Raw genomic sequence first — 20,866 nt, 5'->3', positions numbered from 1 at the left:
TTGAGCTAAGCCCTGGGGGAAGAAATGGGGACTGTGAGAAGTTAGCCTGCCCGCACTGGAAATGTCATCGGCAGATGACACAGGACTTATCTGAACTGAGTGAAGCCAGCCTCGTCCCCCAGGCAGTCAAGCTGCTAGGCCAGCAGCCTCCCAGCTCGGTAAGTGGCTCCACTGTCCCGCATCTGCTCAGAACTGAACCCTGGAGCATAGCTGATTCCGTACTCCTGCACGTTCTCGTCCCACCCGTGAGAGGGTCCTGCCAACATCTGTCCCTTTAGCAAATGGACGTATCGAGCTCTTGCTGTTTCAGCCACTGTCAAGGCCTTCCCTTCTTTCCCTTCTGGAGTCCATCCTACACCATAAACCCCCATCGGAGCTCTGGCTTCTTCCAGCCCTTTCCATGACAGGCAATTGTTGGAAGTTTTCCTCTGCCTGCCTTTGGCTGTTCCCCGTGTCTGCTTTATTCACCATCGTGTTCCCAGCTTCTAGAACTGCTTGGCACGCCATAGATCATATTGGGTAGATGACAATTGGATAGATAACATATTGGATAGATGACAGGTCCCATCCTTGGCCCTGATATGATCGTTCCCTGATTTACTCCAGACCCTGGGGGTCTCTGGCTCACCCTCTGCCTTTGGAGGTCCTTGGTCCAGAAGCCACCGACCCCAGGGTCAGGGGACGCCATGTTGGCAGTGTCACAAGCTGCATACAGGTATGAGGCCTCCGTGCGTCCCACTTGTGCAGGTGTATCCGCAGTCATGAGGTGAGGCTTCTGAGGCCTGGGTTATACCTCCGCTATTTCTCCGGCATTTTAGAGGCTTCTCGTGCATCACTGCAGTCTCCCCGTGCCCACGCCTATCTCTGAGGGGCGTATCTGACTGTGTGAGTCTCTGGGCGGGTGTGTCTTCCTTTTTTGACATTTAGTGAGCCGTGCCAGCTACTGTCCCAAGTGTTTGATGTCTTTCCTCATGTGAGCCTCACAACGCTGTGAAAGCAGGCATCGCTAATGTCATTGCCATCCCGTAGGTTAAAAAGGGAGGCCCAGAGAGTCAAGTGACTTGCCCAAGGTCACCCAGCCTGGAAAAGATGGAGGCCAGCTTGACCCAGGCTACATAGCCCTTGACCAGTATCTGGGGCCCACTCTGTGCGTGCCGTGCGTTGGTAGGGGGTTGTCATAGCTGTGTTTCTGAGCATCACATCACCGTTGCGTATGTGTGTGTTGTCTCTACGTGTCACCTCTGTGTGTGATTCTGTATGCGTGTATCTGAGGTTGTTGTGTACCTGTGTGTTGTTGGGCCAGAGCTGTCCTGTTTCCCTGAAACAGAGCCCTGCCTCTGTGTGTGCGTCTGTGTGGGTGCGCCTGAGGGCTGCTGTCCTCTCTCTAAATGTCACACCTCTGTGTGTGAATCTGGGTGGCGTGGGAGGGGTGTTGTGCACTGGTGTTTGTGTGTCTGAAGGTTACCGTCTCTGAGTGTGTGTCCGTGTGTTCACGTGTCTGAGGACTGGCCGTCGGAGTTCCTGACGGTCCCTGTCGGAACCCCGCACCCCCGCCCCACCGGCGCCCCCCTCCGGGTCTGTGTATCTCGGGAGGTGGATCCGCCTCTACGCGGGCGGCGGAGGCGGCTCGGACTACAAGTCCCGGCAGCCCGCGCGCGGGGCGGACGTGGGGCCGCAGTGGGCCGGGCGGGGCTTGGCTGCGCTCACACCCCGACTGCGGCACCGTCCCAGCCGCGCCGGCAGCCGGCTCCCGTGCAGGTGCCTCGGACCACCTCGCGCCACCGGACTTCTGCCCCGCACCCCACCCCCCGCCGCCTCCCGCCTCCTGCCTCGCGCCCCCGCCGCGGGGCATCGCGACGCCCGGGCCCGGGCCACGGGCCGCAGCGCCGGGGCCGGCGATGAGCGCGAGGAGCCGGCATGAGCGCAGGTGAGTCCGCGGCTGGGGCCTCCCCGAACAGGGCGCGGTCCCCGGGCCTCCTGGGCCTCCTGTCGTCGCGCCTGCCGTGGCGCGACACCCCCACCGCAGGCTCGCAGGCCAGGGGAACGACCTCCGGAGGCATGCCCGCACCCATCCCGGCCCCCTCCTGGGGGAGTCGGCGCGGGGACCCTTCCCAGAGAGGCCAGGAGCCCGGGGATGGCGCCGCGCGGAACCGTCGCCTCCCTGCTTTCCAGCAGCCCTGGGCGCTGTGCACGAGGGTGATTGGCGGCCCGCGGGGAAGGGGCGCGGGGAGATGCCCCACTCCCACTGGACTCCCTCCCTCAGTGACGGATGTCCAGGGCGGGGGAAAAGGCCGCAGGTATGGGGAAGATGCGTGGACGCCGCCGCATCCGGGGCCTCTGGGTGCTTACTCCTCTTGGATGAATGAAGAATGAATGAATGAATGGGGTTGGAGACGCCAGGCTCCCGAGTCCCTGGGTCAGAGTGCCCTGGACACAAAATGCCACTCCTGCCTCAGGCCTCCAGAGGAAGCCTGTCAACACCCCGGGTCCGAGGACCACACCCTGCCTGTGACCCTTCCCAGACCGCGTGTCCCAAGCCCACCCTTTTCTGAGTATAAATTAAATCCCACCTGCTGAGAAGGGGCCGCTCTTCTCCGGGAGGGGGGAGGTCTCATCTCCAAGTCAGTCACTCAGGCCTCAGCAGAGGGCCCACCAAAGGTCGAGCATGCTGTACAGTCGCAGAAGGCTCAGTTCTGGGCTCTCCCTCCCCACCTCCCACCTCTCTCCCCAACCACTGCTGCCACCCCACCGGAAGCTGGGAGTGCACGGGGGGGGGGGGGGGGGGTGAGGAAGGGGGAAGGCTGAGGAAAGATACCCTCCGAACACCAGACCCAAAGATCGGATTACTACTAGCAGGCTGTTCCTCTCCCCCCTAGCCTGGCAGAGGAGAGGAGCTTCTGGCCACGGGGGAAGCACAGTGCAGGAGGAGGCAGTGCTGGTGCCCTGGGCCACTGCCAGGTCACCAGCAGGAAGCTGGGGCTTCCGCAGGAAACGAGAGGTTCTCAGATGGCTTTGCAGCCCCTTCACTCTGGAGTGCTGGTGGCATTGCCCCAGGGCTGCAGAGTCAGGCTGGGTTCAAGTCTAGTCTTGACCACCCATAACTGTGTGACTGTGGACATATTCATCAGCCTCTCTGTGCCTCGTTTTAAATGGGATCCAAATCCATCGCTTTCACGGTGCGGCTGCGAGGATGAGCTAAGAGGAATTCTGCCCTTTCGAGCTGTAGGTCTCTGGGCGAGGCATCTTGAAGCTTTGTTCCGCAGTTTTCCCTACTCTAAAATGAGATGATAATTGCCCCTCAGTCACTGTTATTCAGAAGAGCAACCGAATCATCCTGAAAAGTATTCTCATCCCACACCGCACAGACCGCTCTGGGCCAGCCTGAGCTAGTGATACTGAAAGAGATCAGATACTGCCCTGATCCTCCTGTGCCATTCCTGGGGAGCTGAGACGTGACAGGAGATCAACAGGCACTTGCCAGTGTCTTGACAAGTGTCCTGCTGGAGGGAGAGAGTGCCCTAGCCTTGATCTTGCTGGAAGACCAGAGTTTTCTAGGCTGGACTTTTCCATAGATCTGACTTCCTCCTCCAAGCCCCTCTTTCTTTCCTTCCTTCCTCCCGAGGTTGACTGGGGGAGCATCCCGTCCTGAAAGGAGGGGTGTGTGATGGCACCAGGAAGAACTGCCCAGAGGGAACGGTGTTTGGGGCCTGGGGGAAGCGAGCAAACGAGGGTGGCACAGGGTGATCTCTGGCAGGGCCCTTCAAGACGAGGCCCGTACTTCTGCACCTGGCAGCTGACTGGCCCGGAGGCAGGGGCCGGTGCTGTCATGTCAGCGAGACGTGCAGGCGTGCCTCGGCCGTTCGTTCATTCAGTAAACGGTTCCAGAGTCCCAGCCTCGTGCCAGGCACTGTGAGCCGGAGGGGGACGCCCGTGCAGGCCTGATGCTGTGATGGCTGCCAGTGGGTGTGGCTGAGGCGGACAGAGAGGACGGGGGAGCGAGACAGATCCTTTCCAGCTGGGACAAGTCGGTGGGCAAAGTGCCTCCCCAGGACTCAGCCTTCGCACCTGTTAAGTGGGGTAAATGGCAGGATGGTTGCAGGATGAAACCAGATCAGCGAAGCGACCCGCTCTGGGTGGCCCGGCGTGCCGCAGGCTTCTTCCCCATCCCGAGCAGTTAGCCCGGAGAGGCTGTTGAGTGTGCACCGGGGAGCAGGGGACACTGTGGGTTTCAGACGGGGTGATGGGAAAGTAGAGGGGAGCCTGAGAAATAGGGCAGAGCCCTTCCGTGGCAGGGAAGCCAGCCTCTGCCACGTGTACTGGCCACGCTTCAGGAACTTTAGACACCCCTGGGTGGCGGCTACTCTCGCTTCGTCATGTGCCAGCTGCTCAGGGTTATGCTCCCAGAGAGGGGCGATGGAAGCCCAGAGAGGTTAAGGTACTTGCCTCACAAAACACAGCTTGCCTGTAAGGGAGCCAGGGGCTCGGACGAAGACAGCCGTGAGGACGGTAGGGCAGTGGTTAAGGGCGCGGACCCTAGGGGCGCCTGGGTGGCTCAGTCGGGTGAGCATCCGACTCTCCGGTTTCGGCTCGGGTCATGATCGGTTCAAATGCATCGTTTCCATGCGTTTGAGCCCCGCATCGGGCTCTGTGGTGACAGTGCAGAGCCTGCTTGGGATTTTCTCTCTCTCTCTGCCCTTCCCCTACTCACACTGTCTCTGTCTCTCTCAAAATAAATGAATAAGCTTAAAAATTAAAAAAAAAAAAAAAAAAAAAAGCACGGACCCCTGCGCGAGACCGCCTGGATCCGGATCCCGCCACTCACCGGCTCTGTGGCGTCTGGGCAACTTACTTCACCCCTCCCGGCCTCAGTTTCCTAATCTGTAAAATAGGGGTAAAAGGAGTCCCCTCTTCATAGAGTTGTGGTGAGGAATTGAGTGAGTTAATGTGTACAAAGCCCACGGAACGATGCCCGGCCTGTGTCAACCCCTTATCACCCCAAGATGCTCTCTCTTTCCCTTACACCTCGGACCAGCCGAGATCACCCTTAAAGGAGAAACTCCCCACCCTGCCCCACTCGGGGAGCCGTTGTCTGGCAGAAGAGATGGCTGGGGTTCTGGTAGCAACTGGGACTGTCCCCTTTGGAAGTGGGGCGAGAGAAGACTGTGGCTTTTTGGGTGGCCAAGGACCTGCGAACCCAGCTTGCCAGGCTGTGTCACTTGCCCCAAATGCCTGCTTCTCTGCCCCCCCTCCTCCAGGCCCGGAACCCTAGTGAGCACCACCCCCAGGCCACACCAGATAGCAGAGGGCCCTCCTGCTGTGTGTCGTCTGCAGGCTGCTGTTGGGGAGGGAAGGAAGTGATGCTCTGCTAAGCCTCACTCACAAGCTGGACTGGGCTGGGAGCAGAGAGTGAAAGGGACCATCTCAGGAGACCTGGTCTGGGACCTGTGTGAACCCCAGGGAAGAAGGCTGACCTGGCCTCCTGCCCTTCCGGCTTTGAGACTCTGTTGCCGGCCAGACACCCAGGCTGTGTGTGTGTGTGTGTGTGTGTGTGTGTGTCCCTGTCCCTGAGCTGAGGCTCCATTTGTGTTCTGAGTCAGCCAAGTGGACAGGGCAGGGGAGGGACTGGCTGGAGGTGGGGCTTCTGGGGCTTAATTGGTTGTTGACTCATCAGGTTCAGAGAGGCCTAGGGAGGTGCAGGCCATGAGCCCTGGTCTCTGAAAGTGCCCACATGGGCCCCCAAAACACAGGATCTGGCTCCAGCTTCCTGGCTCCATCATTTACCTGGGGCTCTCTGTCCCTCCGAGCCTCAGTTCCCTCATTTGTAAAATGAGAAAAATGAGTCGGCCTCCTCGCGTTGCTGGAGGGTAAAGGAGCTAATTCATAGGGATGCTCCCGGTGGGTCTTGTCACCCGGGAAGTGCTTATTGGCTGTTGGCTGCTCTTTTTATAGTCATTACCATAGTAATTATTATCACCGTCGTTACGTGGCGATATGGGGGCTGGGGTAGGAGATCTGCGTGGCCTGATGGGGACCCGTGGCCCCAATCCTCAGGGTGTCCTCGGGTGGTCCAGCAGAGGGAGAAAACCCTGGAGTCAGCCTGCCTGGACTTGCATCCCGACGCTCCCGTGTACTTGCTGTGTGATTTGGCCAAGTGACTTAACCTCTCTGAGCCTCCTTTTCTTCTATAGAAAGGGGCTAATAATTGAGCTCCCATGGCAGGGTTATTGGGTCAACCATGTAAAAAGGGCCAGGAGCAGAGGGTATGTGTGTACAGTGGGCCTTCGGAAGCGTTGGCTGTTTGGAAAGTTTCAGAAGCCCAAGTGTTTGGGGGAGAGAGCAGCTGAGGGGCTGGGGATGTTTATGACAGTGGCAGCGGCCTGGGACACTCTGGGCTCGTTGGTGGAAACTTCTAGGCCAGGGCTGTGCAGGGCTCCTCTGGGGAGGGGAAAGGACGGGAGCTTGGGAAACCTGCAGCCCGCCCCCACCTGCCCGGCCCTCCCATCCCTCTAAGCGAGCTTTTCCAGAGGCTCCTGCCATTGCTCCAGCAGGTCTGGGGAGGGGCCCAGGCACCTGCATGTGGGAGCCGTGAGCCCACCCCGTCTGCAGCCCTGGAACATTCACTGCCTGCCCGCCCTGCCAGGACCACAGCTCTACAGCTGGGGACACAGAAGTAAACAGAATTTCTGCAATAGAGCCACCTAGTGCTGTTCTCTGAGCCTCAGTTCTCCCATCTGTAAAATGGGGGTGATAGCCCTCCCTTTGCAGAGGTTAAGTAAGGAACCCTGGTAACTGCTCAGCTGGGACACAGCATCTTCTCTTTGCAGCCGAACCCTCCTCTCTGCCCACCCCACCCCCCCACTGGCTGGGCTCCTCCCTCCCCTCACCCCTCCCCAGTTCCCCTTTGCAGTGGAGGCCCCTTTCCTGGCTGCCATCAGAGGCGGGCCTGACGTCTTGGCTTCTCAGCATCTCCTCGCTGCCAGGACTCTGCCGGGCATGGGAGTTGACCAAGGAGGAGCAGCCCTGATCCCTGCCCTCAGGGTGGGGACCAGATGGAAAAGAGGGGCACATGGCTCCCAGGAAACTACCAGCTAGATGTGTGAGGGCGATGTAAGCTCAGGGTGCCTCCCCCCAGGGCCTGTCCCCCACCGCATTCTGAGCCGACACCCAGCCAGAGAGAGCCAGACACACAAAGGAGCTCGACATGGTGAGTGAGAACCAGTAGAACAGCCAGATCACTGCTCTTAGATCCGTCAGACCAGTTTATAAAACAGCGATGCTTTTTACTTCAGTCTTTTATTGGTCAGGCCAGGTGGTTATGGGTTCACAGTTGGGAGAGAAACACTAGGGGAATGAGGGGAGCTTAATCACAGACACGGCTTTGTGAGCAGCAGACCTCACTTTATTATTATTATTTTTTTAATGTGTATTTTTGAGAGTAAGCGGGAGAGGGGCAGAGAGAGAGGGAGACACAGAATCGGAAGCAGGCTCCAGGCTCCGAGCTGTCAGCACCGAGCCCGACGCGGGGCTCGAACCCACGAACCGTGACGTCATAAGCTGAGCCGAAGTCGGAGGCTTAACCGACCGAGCCGCCCAGGCGCCCCAGCAGACCTCACTCTGAACACGGCATCAGCAACAAGCTGGCGTCTTCAGCGTCTTCAGAATCAGACGCTGCCAGGAAACCTGGGGGCAGCCAGGTCCTGAGGGGGTTGTGCTCCGTCGCGGTCCTGACCCCAGGATCCCCACGCACGGAAAGCGCCACGGAAAGGTTTGACTGCCTTTGGTGCTGGTACTGACACCTTAAGCCTTTCAGGGCAAGGACCCAAAGCACCACACAGGTCTTTTCCAGTACACGTGTCCAGCCCGCTCCCATCTGCCCCTCCGGACGGGTCCTTGGTCTCAGCAGGCGAGTTCTCGAAAGGCTCCTTCTGGTAACAACTATATGCGAGACCCCACCCATGGAACGTTTCTCCTGACCTCTGGAAACATGCCAGTTTTAGCAAAGGACTCTGTACCCAAGAGTTGGCAGGGACGGCGGGGACTGTCTTTTCCCAAAATGTTGCAGGTCAGTTATGGCAAACAGAACCGTGACCGTCAGGGAGAACAGCCACCTCGGCTCCTTTTTGACCACAGCGGCTGCATGGAAACAGCCGCGGCTTCTGTAGGGGCCACAAAATGACAATGCTTGTTATGTTTAAAGAAACAGGAGCAGGAGGAGCCCCCCCCCCCGCCCCGCCCCCCCGGCCATGACCTCTCTCCTTTGTGCCCACAGACAGCAGCCCTCTCGTGGGCAGCACGCCCGCCGGTTATGGGACCCTGACGATAGAGACATCTGTAGATCCCCTCAGCTCCTCAGTTTCATCCGTGGTACGTGGGCGGGTGTGGGCAGGTGGGCCCCCCAGACCCCCCGGCTCCTCCTCTAGCCCGCCCCGCCCCCACCTCGGCCTTCTCTGTCGGCGTCTCCGCAGAGGCTCAGCGGTTACTGTGGCAGTCCATGGAGGGTCATAGGCTATCACATCGTGGTCTGGATGATGGCAGGGGTCCCTTTGCTGCTGTTCCGCTGGAAGCCGGTGTGGCGGGTGCGGCTGCGGCTCCGGCCCTGCAACCTGGCCCGCGCCGAAACACTCGTCATCGAAATAAGAGACAAAGAGGTGAGTCCCGGCCGGCAGGGGCAGAGGAGAGGGTGGGGTGGGTCTGGCGCTGGAGAGGGTCCGATGCAGGGGGAGGAAGGCGATGGATCCTGCTCGGGTTCTCAGCCCGATCCGGCCCCGGAATCTCTGTGGGACCTTACACAGGTTGTCCTTTCTGGACCTCAGCTTTCCCGGCTGAGCAGTGGGTAGAAGGGACAGGTTAGGTGGCTCCTGAGAGGAGGATCATCTACGTCCTTGATCCCTGCAGGGGCCGCAGGGTGGGCAGGGTGGGGCCTGGGAAGGGAGGAGTCTCCTCTGGGACCAAGTCCACACCTCTGTGTTCCAGGATAATTCGTGGCAGCTGTATACTGTGCAGGTGCAGACGGAGGCCATCAGTGAGAGCAGGTGAGGCAGCCCATCACCCTTCCCAGAAGCCCCTGCTCCCCACCGGCCTCCTCCCACAAAGGCTCTGACCCTGGTGCCGTGCACCCCCGGGAGGGACCATGGCTCCGTGGGGATGGGGTGGTGCTGGAACGTTCCAGAGTGCCGCGGTAACCCCCACACCCCTCCCAGCCTGGAGCTGCCTGCCCAGGTCCAGGCGGAGGACGGCCGGAGCCAGGCGGCTGTGGGGGCAGTGCCAGAGGGTGCATGGAAGGACACCACCCAGTTCTGCAGGAACGAAGAGGCAGTGAGTGGACAGCTGGGTCCGGACAAGTCCTTACCCGTCCCTGGGCCTCACTTTCACGCTCTATACAGCGATGGATTGGACTCCACGCTCCCCAGGCACCTCCGGTTCCATTGTCCCAAATGCCCCGATGCCGGCTGAGCACCTTAACACATCCAGGCCTCCCTCCCTCTTTCCTGTGACTCCGGCCTCTCTACCCCTGCCCTCCCCACCCCCCAGCCCCTCTTGGGGCTGCTTTCCAGCCTCTTCTCTCTCCCATGCAGCAGCGGAAGCTGCGATATTACCTCTTCCGGGGCCAGCGCTACGTCTGGATTGAGAGCCAACAGGCCTTCTGCCAAGTCAGGTAGGGGTCAGGGCCGGCGCGCACACGCCGATGCTGGGCTGGGCGGGAGGGGTGGCATGAGGTGGCCCGGCGGGCTCCCCGCAGCTCTGTGCCTTGGTCCCCTGCGGCGTGAGCAAGTCCCTGAGCCTCTCCAGGCCTCAGAGTCCCTGTAACCGGGACATGAGGAGAATCCATGCCTCCTAGGGTTATCTTGAGGGGGAAATCTGTAAGCTTCACGTAAAGTCTGGCTCAGCCTCGGGCCAAGGGGGTGACACCAAATCAGACCTGAGGCTCTGGACTGGGACCCTCCATTTGGGGTCTCGTCCCTGCTCTGCCACCTACTTGAGACATGGGAGCTCACAACACATCTTCAAGTGCAGGGAGCTTGTGTGGAAGGTGATCCCGGGGAACACTGGGGGGTGTGGGGGGAGCAGGAAGTATCATAGGGAGCTTGGTCCCCTTGGGGATCTTCTCGAGCCAGTGTGGAGCCCGGGGTGCCCTCACCCGAGGAACGAGGAGGCTGGGGGTACTTCCCATCACCCCCCCCACCCCCGCCCCACCCGTGTTGGCGGCTGGCTCCTGGCCACGGACGTGAATTCCTTGGTGCTTCCCGGCTCGCGGTGGAGCACCCTCCCGCAGCCAGGAACAACCCGCCAGCGAAGACAGGTGTTTGCAGTGCCAGCTGCGTCTGCAGAGGTGGGCACCCCGCGGACGGGGGGACGGGGCCAGCCTCTGCCACAGGAGGAGAATAGCACAAATGGCTGACGTGTTCGTCACGACGTAGGTGCCAGCGACTAGCCACGCGCTTTGTGTGGCTTCTATTTTATTCCACCAGTAGCCCTGTGAGGCGGGTGCTGTCACCATCCCCATTCCGCAGGGGAGGAAACTGAGTCACAGAGAGGTTGAGTCACTTGACGAAGGTGTCATCATTGTAAATGATACTCCTGTCACTAAATAAGAGTGGTTCTTGTCGCTGTTAAATATTATCAATCATCTCTCTTTGTTCTTCCTCGGCGAGGTAGTTTGGGGCCAGTCAGAGGGATGGAAGGAGAAAGTTAAGCCCAGAGTTTGTGAGGGACCTGCCTCCTCCTAGGAGCTCAGTGGGCCAGAAGGGACCTGGAGCCCCAAGTCCCTGGCCTGCACGGCGCCCGGGTCCCATCACCCATCCGAGTCACCCCCTCCCCCCCCCCCCACCCCCCGCAGCCTGCTGGACCACGGCCGCACCTGTGACGACGTCCGCCGCTCCTGCTCCGGCCTCAGCCTCCAGGAGCAAGCCGTGAGGTGGGTGCTGCCCTGGACCAGAGGTTCCCTGCGCTCTGGGACCCCTGTCTTGCTCCCCTGAGTGTGGCCTTCTCTGGGCCTCAGTTTCCCTGGCTGTGAGATGAGGACCTCTGTCGCCCTTGGAGGATCCGGCCGCCACTCCCCCCCTCCATCTTTTGGCCTCGTCACTTCTCTCGCAGGAAGACCATCTATGGCCCCAACGTGATCAGCGTGCCGGTCAAGTCCTATCCCCAGCTGCTGGTGGACGAGGTAGGGCTGTCCCTGGGCCTCGCCCCAGCTCTGGCCTGGATGGGCTCTGTGACCCTGGCCGGGGGCTTGGCCTCTCTGGGCCACTTTCCAGTGGCAGACCAGAGCAGCCGTCCCCTTCTCCACAGGGGAGAGTCATCTCAGACCCAGCCCCATCAGCTCAGGGCCAGGAATTGGAGGCTCTGATCCAGGCTGAGGCTGGGAAGAGAGGCCCGGAGGCAAAACCACAGGGGCTGGGCTTCTCCTGTGGGTGAGAGCCGTGACTCTCTGTGCTTAAGCCACTTTAACCGTCTGGCAGCCGTGGAGTAGGGACACTCGGTTCATATGCAGAGAACCCAGGCTTCAGAGGGGTGACACGGCATAGGGGACAAAGGGATCCCTCTGAGAGATCTGAGCCCTCTGAGCCAGAGACAGACGCCCCTGAAGGGGGACAGACTTCAGGAGTCTGGCCCGATGTAAACCCCAGGCAGCCACTCGGGAGCTGTGTGGTTTGGGGCAAGTGACTTGACCCTACTGTGCCTCAGTTTCCTTGTCTGCAAAATGGAGTGAGGGTAGCATCCACCCCGTGGAATTGTCATCACCAACGGATGGTACTCAGACGCGGCGGTTAGCAGGGGCCTGGCATGGAAATGCCCGCGTCCTCCCTAGAGCAGAGAAGCCGGGGGCTCGAGAGCTGTCCGGATGGGGCTGAGCAGGGAAACGGCCCGGCCCGGGGCTGCGCTGGCCCGGGGTCACGGGCCCTGATGCTGCCTCCCCGCCCCTCCCCCAGGCACTGAACCCCTACTATGGGTTCCAGGCCTTCAGCATCGGGCTGTGGCTGGCGGACCGCTACTACTCATATGCCCTTTGCATACTGTTCATCTCCACCGCCTCCATCTGTCTGTCGCTCTACAAGACCAGAAAGGTGAGTGGTGTGAGGGGGCCGGGGCGGGGCAGGCGGGTCCCCAAGGGGGCCACCGCCCACCCACTCCCCGCGTGTCCCCCTGCCCGCAGCAAAGCCAGACTCTGAGGGACATGGTGCAGCTGTCCACACGGGTATGCGTGTGCCGGCCCGGGGGAGGTGAGTGCTGGGGAAGGGAGGGGGTGGGGCGGGGGGGGGGCGCCCTGGGCCGTGCTGAGACCCCCTCCGCTTGCCCGCAGAGGAGGAGTGGGTGGACTCCAGCGAGCTGGTGCCTGGAGACTGCCTGGTGCTGCCCCAGGAAGGCGGCCTGGTGCCCTGCGACGCTGCCCTGGTGGCTGGGGAGTGCATGGTCAACGAGAGCTCTCTGACAGGTCAGCCCCCCCGGCCCCGCGGCCTCCGGGTCTTCCTCCCCGGCCAGCAGGCCCCTCTGCCCGCATCGGGGACATTGAGGTTTTTCTTTTGTGCGCAAGTCACAACCCCGGGGGTCAGGTCGGCACTTGCTAATCCTACACGCTCAGGCACTCAGTAAGAGATTGACCCTCGGGGCACGCCTGGGTGGCTCCGTCGGTTGAGCCTCCGACTTCGGCTCAGGTCCTGATCTCACATGTCGGTGGGTTCGAGTCCCGCTTGGGGCTCTGTGCTGACGGCTCAGAGCCTGGAGCCTGCTTCGGATTCTGTGTCTCCCTCTTTCTCTCTCTCTGCCCCGCCCCTGCTTGCGCTCTCTCTCTCAAAAATAAATGAACGTTAAAAAAAAAAAAAAAGATGACTACTCTGCCGGACAGCATGCTCGGAGCTTTGTAGAGGTTTAGTCCCCACGCCCCACCCTGTGGTTTATTGGCTTGAGTTATAAAAGGAGTACAGCTTGTTATAAAATAATTCCAGCAGAATGAGAACATCCTCCCCACCCCCTGCCCCCCCACTATGTGGACACGAGTGCACACCCGCTTTCCCGTGTTCCCCGCGGGAGGGGTCCCGGTACCTGGCTGGCACACGGCCTTCCAGGGTTGCCTGGCTGTGTCTGTTAGGTCTTTTGCCCTCTCTCAGCCTCAGTGTCCCTCTGTGTAAAATGGGTGCAGTGGTTTCTGCACACATGGTTCCCAGAGTTAAATGAGACCTAGGGCTTTAGGAAACAATTCTGTGCTTCACTCTGGTCGGCGGGAAGGAGTGGCATGGGACCCCCTCACCAGCTTCGTACCGCGTCCCTTCCAGGGGAGAGCGTTCCAGTGCTGAAGACGGCCCTGCCGGAAGGACCGGTGCCCTACTGCCCCGAGACCCACCGGCGGCACACGCTCTTCTGTGGGACCCTCGTCCTGCAGGCCCGGGCCTTTGTTGGACCCCACGTCCTGGCGGTGGTGACTCGAACAGGTGGGAGTCCGGGACGCAGGGAGGGATGCCGGGCTCGTGACACCGGGCAGGGCGGGGGCCATCTCCGCTGCTGTCCTACCGTGGGACCTGAGACAAGTCCCACTGCCAAGTTGGCGTTGGCTGATGTGGGCAGGGATGTGGCCAGCGAGGAGGAGCCCACCCCTCCGGAAGGGAGCAGCCCCGTACGACGCCGGCAGGTTCTTGTCGTGTGGGAATGGGACCCGGTGTCACCAGGTCTGAGTGTTTCAGCACACGCCACATATCTGAATTTTAAGTGAAACCACCCACTTTATAGATAACTGTCCATTCATTCCGGTTTTACTGAGCCCTGTGAGCGCCGGGCCATCACGAGGAACCCCAAACTGGATGATTCCTAATCCTGGGAGCATCACATCTCACAGCCCCCAGGCGCGGTGGTGGAGGGGAGGGGCCGAGGGGACCCGTCCTGACCCTCGGCCTCCCCGGCTTCCCCCAGGGTTCTGCACAGCCAAAGGGGGCCTGGTGAGCTCCATCTTGCATCCCCGGCCCATCAGCTTCAAGTTCTACAGGCACAGCATGAAGTTTGTGGCCGCCCTCTCTGTCCTGGGTGAGCGTCCCCCTGCATTCCCCTCTGCTGGTGGGACGTCCCACATCCCGTCCCAAATCCCGCTGAGTCCCTTGCTGTCTCCCCAGCTCTCCTCGGCACTATCTACAGCATCTTCGTCCTTCACCGCAACCGGGTGAGTCTCGGGGCGCCGGGTGGGGCCCGGCAGCGGGGACCCGGGGCCGGCCTGGCCCTTGGCGTTCACGGTGCCTCCTGCCAGGTGCCTCTGAATGAGATCGTGATCCGCGCTCTGGACCTGGTGACGGTCGTGGTGCCCCCCGCCCTGCCAGCCGCCATGACCGTGTGCACGCTTTACGCCCAGAGCCGGCTCCGGAGTCAGGGTATCTTCTGTATCCACCCGCTGCGCATCAACCTGGGGGGCAAGCTCCAGCTGGTGTGTTTCGACAAGGTGGGGGCCGCAGGGCAGGGGGCCCGGGCGCCACGGCCAGGCCTCCGCACCCGTGTTTCATTCGGCAGCGCTGACCAAGGGCCTGCTTGGTGCCAGAGATACCACCCCCCACCCAGGTCCCAGCCGCGTCAAGCTCACGGCCTGGCGGATGAGCTGTCCGAGATCATTCAGGCTTTTCCCCCGTATTGCTCTCAGCGCTGAGGCCCAGCAGAGACCCCACGGCAATGTCCCCCCACCAGAAAGCTGCAAATGAAGTGATGGGCTTGGGGAAGGAAGCGAACGGGGTAATGGGACGGGTGCTACTTGAGGTCACTCCCTCAGGGAGATGGCAGTGAGGAAGTCTTCTCCGGGAGGCTGGGCCCCTGGGGCAGGGCCGGAGGAGCTGAGCAGGCCACATGCCTGAGGCAAGAGGAGCAGGGGGGAAGGGGGCAGGGCGAGACGGGGGGGGGGGGGGGGGGGGGGGCGCCCTGGTCGTCAGAGGCTGGTGAGCCCCGTGGAGGAGTTTGGACATTAATTATTCTGAGGGCACCGGGGGCCGCAGAGGTTTTAAGCTGATCGTGTTCACAGAGCTCCCCGGCTGTCCCTGGGCCGCGGGAACACAGCCTGGGGCGTGCAGGCTGGTGCCTGCCTCGCTCACCCGTTCAGCAGGTACACCGAGCGCTGCGTGTGGCAGGGCCCCTTCCTGGCACCCCATCGGATGGGTGATAGGGTCGCAAAGGGGCCTCGGGTGGGAACCCGGAGGCAGTGGTGCCAGACAGAGGAGGTGGGGGCTGGGGAGGGCGACTCTGGGGCGTGGACGCCCGGCACAGCCGCACACGGCTCAACCCGAGGACTCACCACTGGCCTGCCCCTTGCCCCCTGCAGACGGGCACCCTCACGGAGGACGGCTTGGATGTGATGGGTGTGGTGCCCCTAAAAGGGCAGGCGTTCCTGCCTCTGGTCCCGGAGCCCCGCCGCCTGCCCGTGGGGCCCCTGCTCCGAGCGCTGGCCACCTGCCACGCCCTCACCCGGCTCCAGGACACCCCGGTGGGCGACCCCATGGACCTCAAGATGGTGGAATCTACTGGCTGGGTGAGGAGCAGGTCTCCGTTCCAGGACTTCAGGTGGCGTCCAGTGCGCCACCGTCATTAATGACAATGTGGCCAAGGCCACACACGAACACCTACTGTGTGCCAGCGCTCCGCTGCACAGGCCTTGTCTCGTGCTCCTCCTGTAGCCCAGGAAGGAAGCTTCAAACCTGCCTCACAGGGAGGAAGGACCGGGCTGAGGGAGATTTGGAATAACTTGTCCAAGGTCACCCTGCAGCTTGTAAGTGGCAAAGCCAGAGTTTGAACTTGGGTCCATCCGACTCCAAAGCCCGTGCTCTTGACTTCCCGTTCCATCCAGTCTCCCGCGGAGGAAGTCTTCCTCGAATGCGATCTGAGTCCCGCGCCGCCTCCCTCCGTGGGCCAAGGATTGGCCGCCCCGGGGCCAAGCCGGTGCCCAGCCCGTCAGATGCCAACCTTCTCTGCCCGCCTCGCAGGTCCTGGAGGAGGGGCCGGCCGCAGACTCGGCATTCGGGGCCCAGGTCCTGGCGGTGATGAAACCCCCGCTTCAGGAGCCCCAGCTGCAGGGCGTGGTGAGTCTCGGGTGTGCCCGCGGGGCGTGGGGCGGCCGGGGTGGGCCCCACAGGCCGGCCCTTCAGCCGCCCCTCCGACTCTGCAGGAGGAGCCCCCGGCACCCGTCAGCGTCCTCAGCCGCTTCCCGTTCTCGTCAGCCCTGCAGCGCATGGACGTGGTGGTGGCGTGGCCGGGGGCCGCACAGCCGGAGGCCTATGTCAAGGGCGCCCCTGAGCTGGTGGCAGGCCTCTGCGACCCCGAGACAGGTGCAGGGGGCGGGCCACCGACCGGAATGGGGTGGGCACCCAGCTTCTGCCCCTGGCCCCGCCCTCCCCCCCCCCTCCGGCCTGGTGACACCTGCCTGTCCCTGGCAGTGCCCACGGACTTCGCCCAGATGCTGCAGAGCTACACGGCCGCCGGCTACCGCGTCGTGGCCCTCGCCAGCAAGCCGCTGCCCATCGCACCCAGCCTGGAGGCCGCTCAGCGACTGACCAGGTGGACCGTCCCCTGTCCCGCCCCTTGGGGACTGCGCACCAGGCCCAGGCGTAGGCAGCGCCCTGGGAAGGTGTCCTTGCCTGGTGGCTGGCAGAGGGGCCTTGGCCACCGCCTGACCTCTGACCCAGCTCTGGCGCCCTCCAGGGACACCGTGGAGCAGGACCTGAGCCTCTTGGGGCTGCTCGTCATGAGGAACCTGCTGAAGCCGCAGACCACGCCGGTCATCCGGGCTCTGCGGAGGACCCGCATCCGCACCGTCATGGTGACAGGTACCCCGGGCAGCAGGGCCTGGGTCAGGAGGGCAGAATCCACCCCGTCACGGGCAGAGGGAAGGGCGCACCGCGTCCCTTCTTTTCGGACCCCCACTTCAGGCTGGGGCTTTTTCAGACATTTCGTGGATCTTCACAACGTCCCTCCCAGGGGGTAACTGTCCCTCCATTCGATGGATGAGGCAGGCGAAACTCGGGGGAGTAGAATGACCTCCAGAGAGTCCCGGGGTGGTGCTGATCAGCCTGGGTTCCAGCCCGGCTCCAAGTCCCGAGTTCCAGCTCCACCTGTAGGAAATGGGGGAAGTTATGTCAGCCTCGAAAGTGGTGACGATTTCATGGAGCAAGGAAGGAAAGACTCTAGCCAGGGCAACACGGAGGAGCCCAACAGGTCTGCGTCCTCGTCCTGGTCCTCCCCACCCTCGCATGCACACGCTCGCATGCACACGCTCACATGCACACGCTCACACGCACACACACCTGCCAGCAAGGTCCGGCAGCACCAAGTAGTGTATGTGGAACTTGAAACCCGGATGCCCAGTTTCCCCTAAGCCCTTCGATACCTGGTTTTCTAGAAGAGGAAAGTGGGGTTCAGAGACGTTGATGTACCTGCCCGAGCTCACCCGGCCAGCCGTGATAGACACACTGTGTCTGGCCTCAGTTTTCCCATCTGTAAGTGTCAGGGTGAGGACGGCCCCCCAGATAGCACCTGGACCCTGACCTTGTCCCCGCGCTCCTAGGGGACAACCTGCAGACGGCCGTCACCGTGGCCCAGGGTTGCGGCATGGTGGGCCCCCAGGAGCGTCTGGTCCTCATCCACGCCACCCCCCCCGAGCGAGGCCAGCCTGCCTCCCTCGAGCTCCTGCCGCTAGAATCCTCCACGGCTACGAACGGGGCTAAGGTGAGGCTGAGCCGGGGTTCCGGCCGCACACCCCACCGATGACCCCGCCCCTGCGTCACCTGACCCAGGCCCCAGCTCTCCGGGGTGGGCAGGGGAAGCTGAGCGGAGCTTCCTGGGCCCCCAGGATCTTGGCCAGGCCGCAAGCTGCACCGTGGAGCCAGACCCCCGATCCAGCCACCTGGCCCTCAGCGGGTCCACCTTTGGTGTCCTTATGAAGCACTTCCCCAAGCTGCTGCCCAAGGTAGGGCTGCCCCCCAGCCCCACCCCTGGTCGCTCTACGCCTCCCCGTGTTCTCCTCCCTCCTCGTGGCTCTCCCGCCCCCACCCTACAGCTGCCCCAGCCTCCCCTGTCTCCCTGTGCTCTCAGGTCCTGGTCCAGGGCACTGTCTTTGCCCGCATGGCTCCTGAGCAGAAGACAGAGCTGGTTTGTGAGTTCCAGAAGCTTCAGTGAGTACATGTGGGACCTGCAGGGGGCAGCTGGTCCGTGGTGGTCGTGGTGGTGCGTGAACACCTCAGGCATTAAGAATGATCCTCACCCTCCGGGAAAACCCAAGCAGGCTCTCCTGGGTCCATGATGCCGGAAGCAGTAACTGCCCCTATTTGTTGAGCCCCTGCTCAGCACGTGCCGGGTGCCATGCAGGCAGCAGGGACCCGGCCAACCCCACCTTCTGCCAGCAAGCCCATGGGAGGGGAGAGGGGTCACTTCACAGACACGGAGGCGCCTCACCGGCTCCGGCCATTCCTGCACACCTCTCTGCGTCAGGTACTGCGTGGGCATGTGTGGGGACGGCGCCAATGACTGTGGGGCCCTGAAGGCGGCCGATGTGGGCATCTCGCTCTCCCAGGCCGAGGCCTCTGTGGTCTCGCCCTTCACCTCGAGCATGGCCAGCATCGAGTGTGTGCCCATGGTCATCAGGTGAGGCGGGCAGGGGCCAGTGGGCCAGGGCTCATCAGGGCCCGTCGGCCCAGCCCGGGCCCCCTAATGCCCATACCCTGCTACCCAGGGAAGGCCGGTGTTCCCTCGACACGTCGTTCAGCGTCTTCAAGTACATGGCTCTGTACAGCCTGACCCAGTTCATCTCCGTCCTGATCCTCTACACGGTGAGTAGTGATCTTGCCGCCCAGAGCAGGCCCACGGCCAGGATGCTCGGCAGCGTGGCTGGGAGCCCAGCGGGTTCTGGCATGGACGGTGCGGCCTCCCATCCTGCCCTGCCGCGTTCTGGCTGTGTGGCTTGGACGACTCCTGAGCCCTGGGTCGCACAACGCCGAGCTCAGCGCCCGGCACACAGTAGGTCCACAGAATGAGGGCGGCTGTCCCGTGCTGGCGTTTCACACCTGCCCTCCGGGAGCTGCCATGCCCGAGGGAGACTGAGGCAGAGTCCAGGCAGGGACCGAGGCAGGCGTGGGACGGAGAGCCAGGGTCGCTGTGCCACGGATCCACCTGTTTCCCTGCTTGCCCTGGCCGAGACCTTGGCTGTACCCGTCACACCCTGCCCGGAGGGGTATCTCCCCGCTCTGCTCTGAGCACACGCAGCTCACCCCCATGGAAAGGAGGTGACCCCACCGGGCAATGCAGATCTCGTACGAGCCTCTGTCCCTGTGTCCACCAGGACCTGCGTCCTCTACGGGCAGAGCCGCAGCACCCCCTTCAGCCTGGGAGGGAGCTCCCCGTGGGTAGGAGGAACCTGCCCTCTCAGATTTAGGCCCCCCCCCCCCGCCTTCTCCCTCAGACCGGGAGAGGGGCTCCCCGAAGGCGGTGCAGTGTCTTCTCCATCAGACTAGGCGCTTCCCGGAGGCAGGAAGGCGCTGCCTCCCCATCAGGTTTTGGGCGGAACGATTCCCTTCCCATCGGACTCGTTGGGCGCAGGTCCGGTGCCCCCGCTGCTACCTGCCCCTCTGCCCTCCCTCCCCTGCTGGCAGATCAACACCAACCTGGGCGACCTGCAGTTCCTGGCCATCGACCTGGTCATCACCACCACGGTGGCGGTGCTCATGAGCCGCACGGGGCCGGCGCTGGCGCTGGGGCGGGCGCGGCCGCCGGGGGCCCTGCTCAGTGCGCCCGTGCTGAGCAGCCTCCTGCTGCAGGTGGCCCTGGTGGCCGGCGTGCAGCTGGGGGGCTACTTCCTGACCGTGGCCCAACCCTGGTGAGTAGCGAGTCCGCCCCCCAATCCCAGCCCTGCCCCCTCCTCCACGCCCGTTCCCTGACCCCGGGCTTCGCGCCCCCAGGTTCGTGCCCCTGAACAAGACCGTGCCCGCGCCAGACAACCTGCCCAACTACGAGAACACGGTGGTCTTCTCGCTGTCCAGCTTCCAGTACCTCATCCTGGCCGCCGCTGTGTCCAAGGGGGCGCCCTTCCGCCGGCCGCTCTACACCAACGGTGCGGCCGCGGGGCGGGGCGGGGCGGGGCTGGCGTGGGTGGAGTGGGGAGGGGCCCACCGGCCTGACGGACTCCCTCCCCCTCCAGTGCCCTTCCTGATGGCCCTGGCGCTCCTGGGCTCCGTCCTGGTGGGCCTCCTCCTGGTCCCCGGCCTCCTGCAAGGCCCGCTGGGGCTGAGGAACATCGCTGACACCTGCTTCAAGCTGCTGCTGCTGGGCCTGGTGGCCTGCAACTTCGTGGGGGCCTTCATGCTGGAGGTGGGGCGCACCCTGGGTTGGGGCTGGAGGGGGGGCTTTCAGGGCGGGCTCGGCCGCGGCTGCCCCTCCCACCCTCTCCCTGTCCTCCGCAGAGCGTGCTGGACCAGTGCCTCCCGGCCTGCCTGCGGCGGCTCCGACCCAAAAAGGTCTCGAAGAAGCGTTTCAAGCAGCTGGAGCGGGAGCTGGCCGAGCAGCCCTGGCCGCCGCCCGCCGGGCCCGCGAGGTAGCGCGGCCCGTCCGCACACCGGACGCCCATCTCCCTGCCTCTGAGCCACCGACTGGGACCCGTCTCCGGAGACGCCACCGCCGCCGCTCGTGCAGCCCGGAGGCTGGCATGTGTCCTGCTCCTGCCCCGGGTCTGCCCGGCCCAGCCTTCCCTGCCCTCGGCCGGGGAAATGCCGTCGTCCCCAACTTCAGACCTCCCGTGTACACATGACAGCTACCAATGCCCCCAGAGCCTCTGTCAGTGGAGCAAATAAAGTCATGATATTTTCCCGGCTGGGAGCCCCTGGCACGTGTCCGCTCCGAGCACCTCAGGTCACGTTGGGCGACT

At 62.9% G+C, this 20,866-nt stretch overlaps 1 protein-coding gene and 1 non-coding gene across 5 annotated transcripts; one reads left to right on the top strand and one right to left on the bottom strand.

Annotated features, from left to right (window-relative positions):
• The first annotated feature begins 1,691 nt into the window (after window positions 1-1,691).
• On the top strand, window positions 1,692-20,704 carry ATP13A2 (ATPase cation transporting 13A2). Of its 4 annotated transcripts, none has more exons than XM_023258197.2 (29): window positions 1,692-1,927; window positions 8,270-8,364; window positions 8,466-8,648; window positions 8,974-9,032; window positions 9,201-9,315; window positions 9,576-9,655; window positions 10,838-10,915; window positions 11,095-11,164; window positions 11,958-12,065; window positions 12,155-12,221; window positions 12,302-12,433; window positions 13,272-13,427; window positions 13,903-14,013; window positions 14,100-14,146; window positions 14,231-14,419; window positions 15,284-15,490; window positions 15,942-16,037; window positions 16,124-16,283; window positions 16,392-16,512; window positions 16,657-16,781; window positions 17,519-17,679; window positions 17,804-17,920; window positions 18,046-18,125; window positions 18,442-18,594; window positions 18,683-18,779; window positions 19,599-19,822; window positions 19,905-20,056; window positions 20,144-20,313; window positions 20,406-20,704. In XM_023258197.2, exons 1-29 carry the CDS (start codon window positions 1,918-1,920, stop codon window positions 20,538-20,540), a joined length of 3,498 nt encoding a protein of 1,165 aa, XP_023113965.2. In that variant the 5' UTR covers window positions 1,692-1,917; the 3' UTR covers window positions 20,541-20,704. The 4 variants fall into 4 exon arrangements, with proteins under 4 accessions (XP_023113965.2, XP_023113964.2, XP_023113963.2 ...); XM_023258196.2 differs by having other exon boundaries at window positions 11,931-12,065; window positions 18,442-18,573; XM_023258195.2 differs by having other exon boundaries at window positions 1,693-1,927; window positions 11,931-12,065.
• On the bottom strand, window positions 8,037-8,170 carry LOC111562143. Its single transcript, XR_002745187.2, has one exon. It is a non-coding gene; the product is annotated as a small nucleolar RNA SNORA16B/SNORA16A family (small nucleolar RNA).
• Window positions 20,705-20,866: the final 162 nt, after the last annotated feature.

The sequence above is a fragment of the Felis catus genome, chromosome C1 (assembly GCF_018350175.1).
Source record: "Felis catus isolate Fca126 chromosome C1, F.catus_Fca126_mat1.0, whole genome shotgun sequence".
Taxonomy (NCBI): domain Eukaryota; kingdom Metazoa; phylum Chordata; class Mammalia; order Carnivora; family Felidae; genus Felis; species Felis catus.
The sequence above is the reverse complement of the archived record's forward strand: the minus strand, read 5'-3'. Positions and strand labels throughout refer to the sequence as shown.

Coding starts and splice junctions, on each gene's coding strand:
- ATP13A2 (XM_023258195.2), top strand. Junction 11,165..11,930: donor CCCAGCTGCTGGTGGACGAG/GTAGGGCTGTCC, acceptor CCCCTCCCCCAG/GCACTGAACCCCTACTATGG. Junction 20,057..20,143: donor CCGGCCGCTCTACACCAACG/GTGCGGCCGCGG, acceptor CTCCCCCTCCAG/TGCCCTTCCTGATGGCCCTG.